Source organism: Mycteria americana, chromosome 2 (assembly GCF_035582795.1).
Source record: "Mycteria americana isolate JAX WOST 10 ecotype Jacksonville Zoo and Gardens chromosome 2, USCA_MyAme_1.0, whole genome shotgun sequence".
NCBI lineage: Eukaryota > Metazoa > Chordata > Aves > Ciconiiformes > Ciconiidae > Mycteria > Mycteria americana.
In genome coordinates, this window is record NC_134366.1 from 80,176,896 (window position 1) to 80,189,055 (window position 12,160).

A 12,160-nucleotide genomic window follows, 5' to 3' on the forward strand; every position below is an offset into this window, starting at 1 on the left:
TGTTTTCATCTCCAGCTTACGTGTTCAGGTGTGTCTCAATGACTTCAGGTCCTGTCCCTTGCTGACTACTGTAGTTTTCATTTTCTGCATGTTTCATTTGGATTTGGATTTGGATTTGGATTTATTCTCATTTCTTTCCTCTGCTTTTACTCCTAGGCAGTTTGGACTAATTGGCTCCTATATCTGCCTTTTCCCCCTTTCCTTGTGTTAGAAAACCAGGGACTGTTTCTCCACGCTTTATCCCCTGGCTGGAAAAGATTGTTCAGTGGAATGAAAAAAGGGTATAAAAACTCAGGCAGTTAAAGTGCAGAGAAAACAATAGCTTGAAAATCTCCTAGACTTGTTTGCTGGGTTAATAGCTAAGCAGAAAAGTCTGAGTGAAAAGCCTCATTAAAAAGAGAGAAGGCTGATGCCAGGAGTGAATGGGGATTGTTATAGCAGGGAGCAGAGTATGGGCTCTGTCAGTGTCTAGCGCAGCTTTCCGACTCATCATTTTGGAGAAACATCAATGTGTCGGTATGAGATTTTCTTTAAGACAGAGGCATTTGTGCCCTTTCTTATTACTTATGAACAAAACTGTAGTTCAGTTTTGACATATCTTCCCAGCCAGGGATGCGGGGTTTTTTCTGCTGTTTCAGAACAAGTTTGGATACTTTACTAGTCAAGCTACAGAGTACTTTGCTTCCAAAATCATCAGATGCTTTTATATGTCTTAATCCCCTTAGCTACATTTAAGGCTGATCACCAAGAATACTTTAAAGATGCAGATGCAGGGCTTGATCCTGCAAAGTGATGTACACCAGCCCCAAACATCTGGGAATTCAGCAGGCTAGTGAATTGAGATTTCAGATACTCAGGTGAAATTTGCATTACTTAATAAGCAAGGCAAAGCCTGGGAGGAGAGTCAGCATCTTTTCTTCAGCCAGCTGACATAGCTGGGAAAAACAGATGTGTTTTTGGGCATGCAGAGCCCTCTTCAGTTCTGAAACAGAAGATACAAATGGCAAGTAGTTAAGGATAACTTCTTGGAGTTTAACTTAACTCTTAGCAGTATCAGACTACATGAAAGCTGAGAAGGGCTCCTTTGATCTGGATACTGTGAGCTCTTTCCAAGGAGGTGCTGAGTCCCAGCAACTTTCTGCTGTGGAACATTCAGTGCTTATCAGGAAAAGACCTTGCATTGACTTGTGTGGCTCTCTCACAGGTGGAAAGGCATAGTGTATCTGAGTAAGTTGCAGACTCTGTGGGCTGAGGTGTGCGTTTCACTCACCCAAGCCTCCTGCAAAGAGCATTATATTTGAGCAATTAAATATATATTGCAACTTTATTGAGTGAGTTGCACATTTCTTCTGCTTAAATGTCCTAATGCAGTTTGAAGATTAGTAACGTGGTTGACTTTGGACTCCTCTCACATGTTACCAGTCATCCAGATTTGGCCCAATAACATTTTCTTGTGTTTATAGCTAAATCTTAAATTTGATCTCGTATATCATAGCTTCCATGTGGGTAAAATTCACACAGAGCTTCATCCTTCTGCTACATGAATGTAGGCAAGCACTAACAGTTGCAAGGCAGCATACTGATCTTGGTCCTGGGTGGAGTGGGTTTTGTAGGTAACTGCACTTAGCTCTTGCAGCTCTGTGTTTGCCACAGTGCTGCCCTCCTCCCAGCAAGGGCCCTGGGAGTTTTGTGGTTCTGGCAAGGCCCAGCCTTGCCCTCCTGGATTCCCACGGGAGTGCGTTGAAGGGAGGCTGGGTGCTCAGGGCAAGCCTGCCGCCTCCACCTCCACCCGTCTGCTGGTGCGGCTGTGCTCACCGGTCACTGTCTGCATGAAGAAATAGTATTTCCAATTCCAGGCAGTTGCTGTGCTGGGGATGGGGTCCCCCCATACTGGCTAGGGTCCTCTCATGCTCATTCACCTTCCCAAATTGAAAGGCCTACACTGCACTCCTCATCTCTTTTACAAGGAGACTGTGTTCAGTGGGATTCCTCGCGTGCAGTACCGTCTTCACATGAAGTGTATTTTCACCTTATCCATCTTCAGAGCAGCATAGAGACTAATTTGCTTCTTTGTAGCATTGCTATTGTCTTAGTAATTTCCCAGGATAAAAGAAGTGAGTGAAAAAACCCCTAAACTGCTAGAGAAAAAGAACAAACAAACCCAGCACATTTCCGTGGAATTCTTCTGTTTGTCAGATGTGAGCCTCCACTTGCACAAAATAATTAGGAGTTGTACTATGTAGAGCACGCTTAGCATCAAAGTAGTCACAAATGCCTTGTATTTTCTTCTAAACAGTCTCAAGGGTAGTGAAAGCTGTCAAAAATCAAAGCAGCAGGCTTCTCTGTGAAACGCAGAAGCCCTTTTTACTTTATCAAAAACCACAAATATTTTAAAATAATTGACAGAGAAGTTAATCAATTTTCATCTGATTTAGCAAAGATCATGCAATCTCAAAATAACACTAGCATCTCAATTGATACCAACCAGATCAATATTGATATTTTTAATCCCTGAAAAAAACCAACAGCTGTCAAGAAGGCATATGCACACACTCCACTGAATGCATAACTGTACAGAAGAAGGTGTGAGTTCTCCTTCTTTAAATGTGTTCTCTGTACCATTTGTATGGACATGCTTTAATAAAATCCAAAGCTCAGTGGGAGAATACATAGAATTGTTCAATCAGCAAATCAGGAAGATCCAGCCTAATGAAACAGAACTGAGATGATCTGTAACATCTGCAACATTTTTAGTGGGATGTTATGCAGAACTTGTTTAGAGCTGGGAGCTGGACCTCAAAAAGTCATGTAATGTGCAGTTTCATAAGTATGAGAGTCCCTGCCGGCATAAACGACTGCAGCTTTTTGATTCAACGTCAAGTTTTAATGCTCTCTTTCACCTGGTAGCTTTTGAATATAATAAACCCATGATCTTCCGCTTTGTGCCTGGGTGCAGGATGACGAGGTCATGGGTAGTGACAAGCCTATAAAGAAACTTCTTGATGGCCCAGCCCTTAGAAGCTGGATGAATACCACCACCCCGCCAAACGCAAGAGTGGGTCTCAGACCTGCCCACCTTAGGGAAAACGCGATAAAACCTGCCGCTTCTCCGTTTGCTCGGATCTATGCATAATCCCTTCTGTATGTATAGAGATAGAGGTACAAATATATCTTCAGAGAAAACAAAACTTCCAGCAGGGTCAGGTGTGTAGCTGAAGCCAGTGTGAGTTTTGCCATTGATTTTTTCAGGGGGCTCAGATTTTAGCTTATTTTCAGCCAAATTGCAGTTTTATGGGCAATGAAGAAGCTTTTGAGGATGAGGTTTACAAGGAAGTACAAATCTGATTTGCATTTCAACAAAATACAACAAATCAATAGGCTTTTAAAAGTGAAATGATCCCCTAGTAATTTGTAGTGGGATGCTGAAGAAATCCACTACGACAGTAGTGAGTGGGAGTTTTGTACTTGCCCGTATCAAACTATCAGAGGTTATCGCGTCCCTTTAATTTGCTGTCTGGTACCACATTACTGATTTCCTCAAATTAATTAATTCCCATACTATTAATTGTTAAGCTGTATCTCTTAGTCTCAAAATACAAGCACTGGCCCAGGAAAGAAATCCTCAACTATTCTAGTGTCACAGAATCACGACCTGCCTCATACTTGCCTGTGAACGTCTGAATAGTCTCATGTCATTCAGAGTTACTTATGAATGTTAATAATGGGTTATATACATATGTGAATCATGTTTGCAGGGTGAGGGTCCATGCATATGCTCTTGACTCTTGATATAAGACCAATCTAGGGTATACCCTTTGTATATGTTTTGATAAAGATCTCTTCCAATTACTTCCAGTTTTCACTTGGGCACTTGAAATTCTCCTCCTATTAGCTGGTCAGTCAAGCTACCCGGGGGAGGGATACCCCAGTCAATAACTTACGTACAGAAAAAGTAACCAAACCCTTCTGTTAATACGCTATAAAAACTGTATTCTATTTTTTAATGCACTACAGATTTTTCTTTAGATCTCTTGACTTGAGCTGTTTTCCATTAACATTAATAGGTTTGAAATTGTTCTTTGATCTGTTTGTACGGATGCAGAATTGCGTCATGGTGCTCCAACTTTTAAATTAGTGGTACACAGTAATCATAAAATTCTTGATAAGATGTGACATTTCAATCATATTTTACAGATCCTGAGAAAACAGGCAGGAGTTGTCAGCATTTTTGCATCTTGCATGCTTTTAATTTGTGTATCATATTCCTAACTGGGGTCACTACCTCCTTAGTCTTGCACTCTGTTGAAGCAAGTAATACTTTGTTTGATGGAAAAGGGGTACTTTTCATCAAAGGTGACTGTATTGTATGCTAAGATTTTTAATCTGTCTTATATGAAAACTAAGTGACTGTGTTAACATTTATTTTCGGTAAACTGATGCAGAGGATGCTGTGTATCTGGATGATGAAAAGGAAAGGGAAGAATACGTCCTGAATGATGTTGGTATTGTTTTCCATGGAAACATCAATGACATAAAATTAAGAAGCTGGAGTTACGGTCAGGTGAGTTATTTAGACCTTCTCTGGCTGCTCTCAGCAGGACAGCAAGTGAATTTAATTGACACCAGACTGTGGTTGAGACTGTGGGCTCTGGAGTGCATTATTGGTCTCTCCTTCAGAAAGACAAGGGGCATAATTTTAAAATTGTATGAAGTGGGTATATGCCTTATCCAGAAAAGCAAAGTTATATAGCTAACATTTAAAGATCTTTTTTAGAGGCGTATTTCAGATACTAAGAGGCTGCCTGTTGAAAGTTATAATCATTAGCTGAGGTTTCCACAATGCAGCAGTTATTGCTGCTTCAGGATCAAACCGATTTGGTGAAAGAGTAGAGGGATTTTTTTTTTTTTTTTCATTTTTCAGCAACAGGTTGTATTGCTTTTTGACTCCTCCTTTTAGTTCTAGCAACTTGATGGAAATTATTCTCATCTGCTCCGGGCCGGGGGGAGGGGTGTCAGCTTGTCACAGGGTTCCTATGACAAACTGGGATTTTAATCCCAGAGTTTTAAATTTCCTTGCCACAGTGACAAAGGGGGGGAACCTCTCCCTTTCTGCCTGGACTTGACAACATCAGTCTCGGGTGGTTTCTTGCAGCCTGTGGGAAACACCCCCTGCCAGGCTGGTGTACAGTATTGGTGTGCCTTCAATAACATCAGACTCCTATTGCTTGCTTGTCTATTTTACCTTAGTCTGTTTGTAAGCACTAACCAGCCTGAAAATCCCTATGGGGTGAAAGAGTTAAGGTGTTGTTTGAGAATAGGGAAAAGGCATTAATGAGCAGAATCAAAACGAGCAAAACTAACCCTAGCTGTCACTCAGAGGGGCTCCAAAGGAGTTATTGGACATGGTGAACTCTGCTCGTCTCACCTCCTGGATTTTCACAACAGCACGATTAAGAAAGTATTGAAGTATTTCCTTAATGTTATGGTGATGGATCCATTCGGTTTTCGTGGCACCTCCCTGGCACAGCCTTGCAGAAGGGGCCTTCTTGCTTTGCTTTCTTTCCCTCAGCTGAAGACGATCTCAAAGCTTGAGCTGGACGGATTGCCAGTGTACTTGCCCTGGAGAGCTCTTTGAACTCACATCTCTCTTGTTTCCTTATTTAAGGGTACAATTTCATCTTTTTTCCTGCGGCAGCACTGCCTTAGGGAGTTCCTGCCTCTGCGCCGTTCCTTTGGTTGTGTCGGCGCTGTTGTTTGCGGGATCTGACTGTCATCCTGACGGAGATAAAAATAACCCTTAAATAAGGTGGTGGTAGGGAGCAATTCCATAAGCTGATGGTGCCTCTGATATAAGAGATGTGGAACCAGATCCTGAGGCCAAAGCTGGGTGTGCATTTAAGTTGACCAAAAATGCCCCCTCCTGGCCCTTCCTTCCCCCTGCAAGTGCTTGTGCAGCCGTGCAGTGACTCAGACTGGAGAGCTGATCTAGCTGAATAAGCATCTCCTTGATTTTTTACTTTTTTTCCCCTGGGCTATTTTTTGGGCTTGCTCTGTTCCTAGATTTGGGATTCACTCTGTGACAGATGTAAGGGGGAGGGAGAGAGGGGAATGAGTGGCTGGAGTTGGATAATGCTGCTTAAACCAGCTGCTGGATTTATGTCCTAAGATGCTAAATTTATGGCCTATGGTGGCTTGGCCTGAGGTGCTTATATTCTGCAAATCTAGCACCTTCCTGACACAAACACCAGCCTCCCTAGAGAAACTGCATTATTTATTTGGTTTTGCTAGGAGGTAGTTCTGTCTGGGAGGTTAGGGCTGTTCCATATCCTTTTGTCATGCACTTTCATTCCTGTGTTGTCTGAAATTGGAGGACCTGATTTCCACGCTGTGCTGTGGTGCACCTTTTGCTATCACTTGCCCATGTGAAAACTGAGTGTGGCAGATGCATCTAAGGGGGCCCAAGCCAAGAGTTTTAATGGGATCAATCATTTTGTATGGGTGTAACAGACATCTCAAACTGCAAAGCAATGGAGAAACATTCTTCTGGTTCCCTCGCTTTCAGTGAGATGGAGGACGTAATGTTCCTGGTCTTACCCTGACAATTTCCAGCCACTAAAAACATGCATCTTCCTCATTTTCAGCAATCCTGGATGTTAAGAATAAGAGCATTGCTATGAATGAGTAAAAGTACTAGCAGCAAGGCCTATATTATGGGTATATCATACATGTATGCATCTTGTATTTATGACATATAGCCCTATACAACAGTGCAAGTAAAAAACATAAGGCCACATACAGTCATAGAGGTGAAAGGTATATATGGTCATATACAAAACCACAGGTATACTTGTGCATGGTAATGTTCTTAGGCTAAAATTTGCTTTGAACAATGACAGCTGTAAGCTTTAACTCAGGTTGTAAATTAAAAAGGAACATACAATTCAAAACTGGGTTACTAGTGGGAGATGATTCTCACAGCTGCTGTCTTTAATGAGCAGCATCAACATGAGAGGAGGAAAGGCAAGAAAAATGGACCGAGGAAGAAAAAACAACAGATCAGTTGAAACATGGCTGTAATGAATGAGGATGGAGGTGTTCCTTGTAACATGACTGTGATTCCTTTCTTCTAAGAAAGTGTAAATAGCCAGTCACTCAGAAAAGCCCACAGGGGATTCAGGTGAAATTTGGCTTTGGAAGAAATCTAGGCACATAGGAATTCTCTGGCTGAGAAATGTCAGAAATGGGATGCTATATTGGTCATTATACGTTGCTTTTTTGTGAGAAAAATAAAAGAAAACAGGTGGGCATAGAGTTGTCTCATGTCCACATGTTGAGCTGCATTAGCTTTGCAGCCCCACTGCGCACATGTAATTTTACGGCAAGTGCATTTGGTCACATCAGACCACAGGCAACGTGAGATCACATCTGCCTGCAACTGACTGTGAGAAATACAGCCCTAATTCAACCAGTGCAAAAGGTGATACAGCCCCTCTTACTTTGATTTAAATGGAAGGTCATCTGTTAGAAACAGGTTAGCACGAGAGAGGATGGCCGCTGAAGGCCAGCCCGACTAAATGCATTGCTCTGTAACACAACGCACGTCCGTGTGCAGACAGAACCCCGTTGCCTGTGTGTTTTCTCACGCCTTGTTTTCCATCTGCAGTCTTTCCCAGGTGGCTCTGCCAAGGTTGCTTGGTCCTGAATTTGGTTTATCTCCATTTCAGCTTGTGTTGAGCAGGCAGTGCCTGCGCCTGGCCCAAGTTCTCTCACCTGTCCTGGCTGCCTGCCGCTGCTCTGGTTCGCCCAACGTTTCAGGGGTGTTCAGCCTTACAAGTGCTATGTTTCTATTCCACTTCCCTCTAGATAGCATTTTCATGCCAAGAGTGAGAGCAGGAAACTGATTTAGTTTGATTTAATGTTTTTAAATCCCTGGATAGTGAAGAAGGGCAAAACTGGCTTTAGAGTTAAGGCTACTCTGCATCCTACACTACTGCAACAGCATAACGCAGCTAGACTTTACAGCTGTCCTATCTCTTCTCCTGTTAATCCAGTTATTTCACAAGCATCCATGTCATTTTATAAATGCTAAGGTGGAAGGCAACAACCCTGATAGCAATTTCTTTCCTCTTTATTCTTCCTGTATATGCTGGCAAGATTGACAGCGTCTCATAAACTGTAGATGAGAAAGATTTAATTTGCAGGGTAAACTTCTTATTGATTTAACTCAGGTCTTAAGCACTGCTGATGACTTGAAGTGCAGAAAGCAGATTTTGATCCTGGTGAAAGTGACAAATCATTGGGCCAGACCAGAAGAAAAGTTAACGTGAAGCAGGAAGGATGGCTGTGAGGGCCCTGAGTTTACATTCTCTGTTGTGAGGATTCTCCTTGGGAAGGAGGGTCTCTACAGCACAGTCATTCACCCGAGATTATTTACATCACGTACCAGTGGAGGCGACTGGAGAGTCTACCGTGCAATTATTCAGCTTCCCAGGGTTGATACAATATTAGGAGTAGGTCCCTGGGATCCCTCTTTCCCTATTTGCCCAAACACCATGAATTCAGTTTTGCTCAGATTATAAGGTGTTACTAGTGAACGTCTGCTCCAGAGAAAGTAATTCAATGCAAGTATGGGTGATGATGAGAGAGGTGTGCTGCCTTGGAGATGTTTGCTGAAAAGAATCCATACGGCGGTGGTACCCTGAGCAATGAGAGCCAGGCAGGCTCGAGGCAAAGGCAAAGAAAAGGACTTTCCTTGGCCAGGAAATGGCTGAGGGTGGTGAAACATGGTGGTGCCTCCACTTTCTTGGCTTATGCCAGAGCTCAGCTGCTGCCTGGGATGTCAACCCCATCCCTCCATCTTCCCTGCAGCATCAGCAGCAGTCTGGACCATTTGGGGCTTCCTTTTCAGCTCTCTAGCCTCACCTTTCCTTCTCCTCTGCCTCTCCCCAGGCTGCTGAAGCAGCAGCTTGGCCTGGGCTCTTGCTCACTTTCTTCAGGAGGCAAAACTCAGATCGCCTTTATCTGCCAAGGACCCCTAAGCCAGGCTGGAGCTGGAGACAGTTGCAAAGTCAATCCAGCTCTAGGAGCAGCATGAGAGCAAAAATCCTGTTAGCGTGAATCATATCTTTAAGGATGCAAGCATTGAACACAGCAAGCCTAACACAGCAAGGGGACAAGGTCCGTGGAGTTTCTGTAACAGCCTTGAATGTTAATATAAGATTGTGTACCTAGAAGATATTTGTTTCATTAATGTGCATTTCCCTGTCTCCTACCGTTTTCCAGGGGACAGAAGTATTTTCCTTTGCTATGCAGTTTCTCCTAAGGAAAATGAAATACACCACAGGGCAAGTTCTGTGACAAATGGTTTCTGGTCTATTTAGGCACCTCTGCCCTCAATTCATTCTTGTGCTTGTTCATGCTGGATCGAAGAAACTGTACCTTTTCACTCTATTTTTGAAGATGACTACTTTAGGTCACTTGGTATTTTTGAAGTCTAAGTTTTGTAGACCAGGATTAATCTATATAATCCGCTTTTGGCTTGTCAATTTTAAACATATTTAAAAATTAATTTTAAAATGTGAGTGTCTTCAAATTAACTTTGGCAAACCATTTATTGTTCAGCTTCCCAGCATTGCATTGGCTGTGTCAGAGAGGTCCTGAAATTAACAGGTCTGGAATCTGTGAAGGACATGAAGTCCTTCGTGAGCAGACTAGCTTCTTGTAGTTATTATTATAATACCTTCTTATTTTATACTTGTTAGCACTTAAAATTTTATGTCCTGTCAGAAAGGCTGTGTTGTCATTTTAACCTTCTGGAAACCAGACTGAGATTGAATTTAAAATGACATTCTTTTCCCTCACAGGTTCCCACATTTTTTTGCTATGCATGCGCGATTATTCTGGAAGAAAACTTGTATTTTTAAACACAGAACTTTGCCTTGACCAGCTAATTTTGAAGCTGATCAGCTATTATAACAATGAAAGATAGCTTTTCCTTTGCTTTCCAGAATAAAAAGTGACTTAATTTTCCCTCTGTTTCCCTTTTTATTTTCTTTTATCTAGTTTGAAGAAAACATTCTGGATGCTTGCCTGTTCCTGATGGACAAGGCAGAACTGGAGCTCTCTGGGCGCGGAAACCCGATCAAAATCTGCCGTGTTGCCGCTGCAGTGGTATGTAATAGATGCCTAAGATGTGTCAGAAGCAACTCGTAAATCAAAGCCAGGCTGGTTTAACTGGCCCTCATGCCCCAATGTGCTCACTCCAACAGGTGCCAGCTCAATTGTCCATTCTGACCTCTGGGGTCTGGCATTTTATTTCAGTCCACTAAAGGTGAAATATTTATGTCGGCTCATCACCTTTTCCTGAGAATGGTACCTGACTGGTAGGAAAGCCACTTTTAGACATTGCGCTCCAGGCATGATAGCATTTCTTGTGACACTGTGCTCCCTTTCTGGTAGCTGAGATCACTGAGAAAGCTATTTCTGCCATGGATGGTAAGGTGGCATGATGGGCGGAATTTGGGATGGGGAATTCAGAGACTTTATGTGGACTCCAGCACTAACTTTGAAGGATTCTTAAGACTCTGCCATGGCGGATGTCACTGTGTCTGATTTTTAAGCCTGAGATAGCCTAGTCAGGCTGATGATATTTACATAGATACCCTGGCCCCAGAAGAAAGCACTGTGAGAGCTGTGCTCTTAAATATGGGGCCCACAAAACTTACTGTATCCAGAATGCAGGTTCCTAAAATAATCAGAAGCAAAGATAAGGAGAAGGCTTCCCACATCTCCATTCTGTCCAGCTGCTAGGCACCAGGAGTCATGCTGTGGCTACAACAGCAGCCCCACCCCGGCATGCAAGATGAAAGACTCATCCAGGATGTGGAAGGCAGAGGCTGCATCCTCTTCTCTCCCTTATAGAGGTCTTGAACTGATGCTTTCTGCTTCCCAGAAGAATACCCTAGTCGTCGAGCTAGTGTCATTAGATGTTCTCCAAAGTCAGCTACTAAAATAGACTGTCTGCAGAACATGGCTGCTGGAGATGGATGATCCTTTAATCCACTTGTTACAGCATTTCCCAGGCTTTAAGAGAATGAGCTCTTTGTCTTAGATGACATTGAAATGGGATCTCCAGCCTCTCAGTGCCACATGCTGATTTTTGCATAACATCAAGTTAAATAGAATAGCTTCAGCAAGAAGGATTGAGAGCACCTCCACTTCTCTTTCTCTTTTAACTTTTTGGTTAGTTCTTTCACCCCAGACATTAGAAATATGGCTTCAGACCTTCAGACAGAAGTAAGAATTGAACACAGTTCCCTCATCACTGGGCTAGTAGATGTAAAGGGTGTCTCGTGCAGGGACCCTGGAAGCCCTATGGGCAGAATAGCGCAAAGTTTATGAACACAAAGGGGACTTGGATATTACTTAGGTTTTGAGCCACTCAGTCATTTTAGGGAGGTGGAGAAGTTCACCATTGGAAATCCAGGAGTCAATGGACTTTAGGTCTAATCTGCAGGATTAGGCCATAGCTGGGTGGGAGTTTTGGCCGTCTGAAATCTGGCCTCAGTAAGAAGTGGCCAAGAGGTGTTGAAGTCCTGCCCATGTTCCTTACCCACATTCTTGCTCAAGATGTGGTGTGGTAGAGCTGAGTTTGTCTGAGGACGTGCCCCATGCTGGGATCGTTCTGAGGCTTTCTGACATCGCAGAGCAGGTAGGGTCATCCCCTTCTTCATCTCTTTACAGCCAGAGGAGAGCCTGAAGATCAACCCACTGCCCTGTCCTTGAAATGCCTCTTTTCTTGGCAAGTTTCCCACAACAGTAAGATGGGCACAACCCCTTAACCCTTTGGTTATGACTCTGAATACTTATCTTTATTCAGTCCTAGGGTTCACAGGAAGTCGATTTTCTAATTATAAAACAGTAGTTAATCCAGCCAAAAGCTCTTAAATGAGAATTGTGATTTATTTGGCTGGCGTGTAGCTGTTCCACATTAGCATAATTAAAAGGTACAGAGCGAATGAGCTTTTTGCACAGCCTCAACTGGTTTGGTTCAAATTGCAGCTAGGAGATGTATTGCTCGTTAATGCCTATCAGTATAGCCATTAGTCAGCAAAACTCCTTGCTTTGTATAATCTTACCAGGGGAAAACTTATACAGCAAA

The 12,160-nt window shown here is 42.9% G+C and overlaps 1 protein-coding gene across 1 annotated transcript in view; it reads left to right on the plus strand.

Moving 5' to 3' along the window:
- The window catches only part of F13A1 (coagulation factor XIII A chain), a 69,570-nt gene that overhangs the window by 29,332 nt on the left and 28,078 nt on the right, over positions 1-12,160 (plus strand). Inside the window, exons 5-6 of the mRNA XM_075493891.1 lie at positions 4,443-4,561; positions 10,063-10,170. Of these exons, the coding sequence (XP_075350006.1) occupies positions 4,443-4,561; positions 10,063-10,170 (227 nt within the window). The remainder of the gene's footprint in view (positions 1-4,442; positions 4,562-10,062; positions 10,171-12,160) is intronic.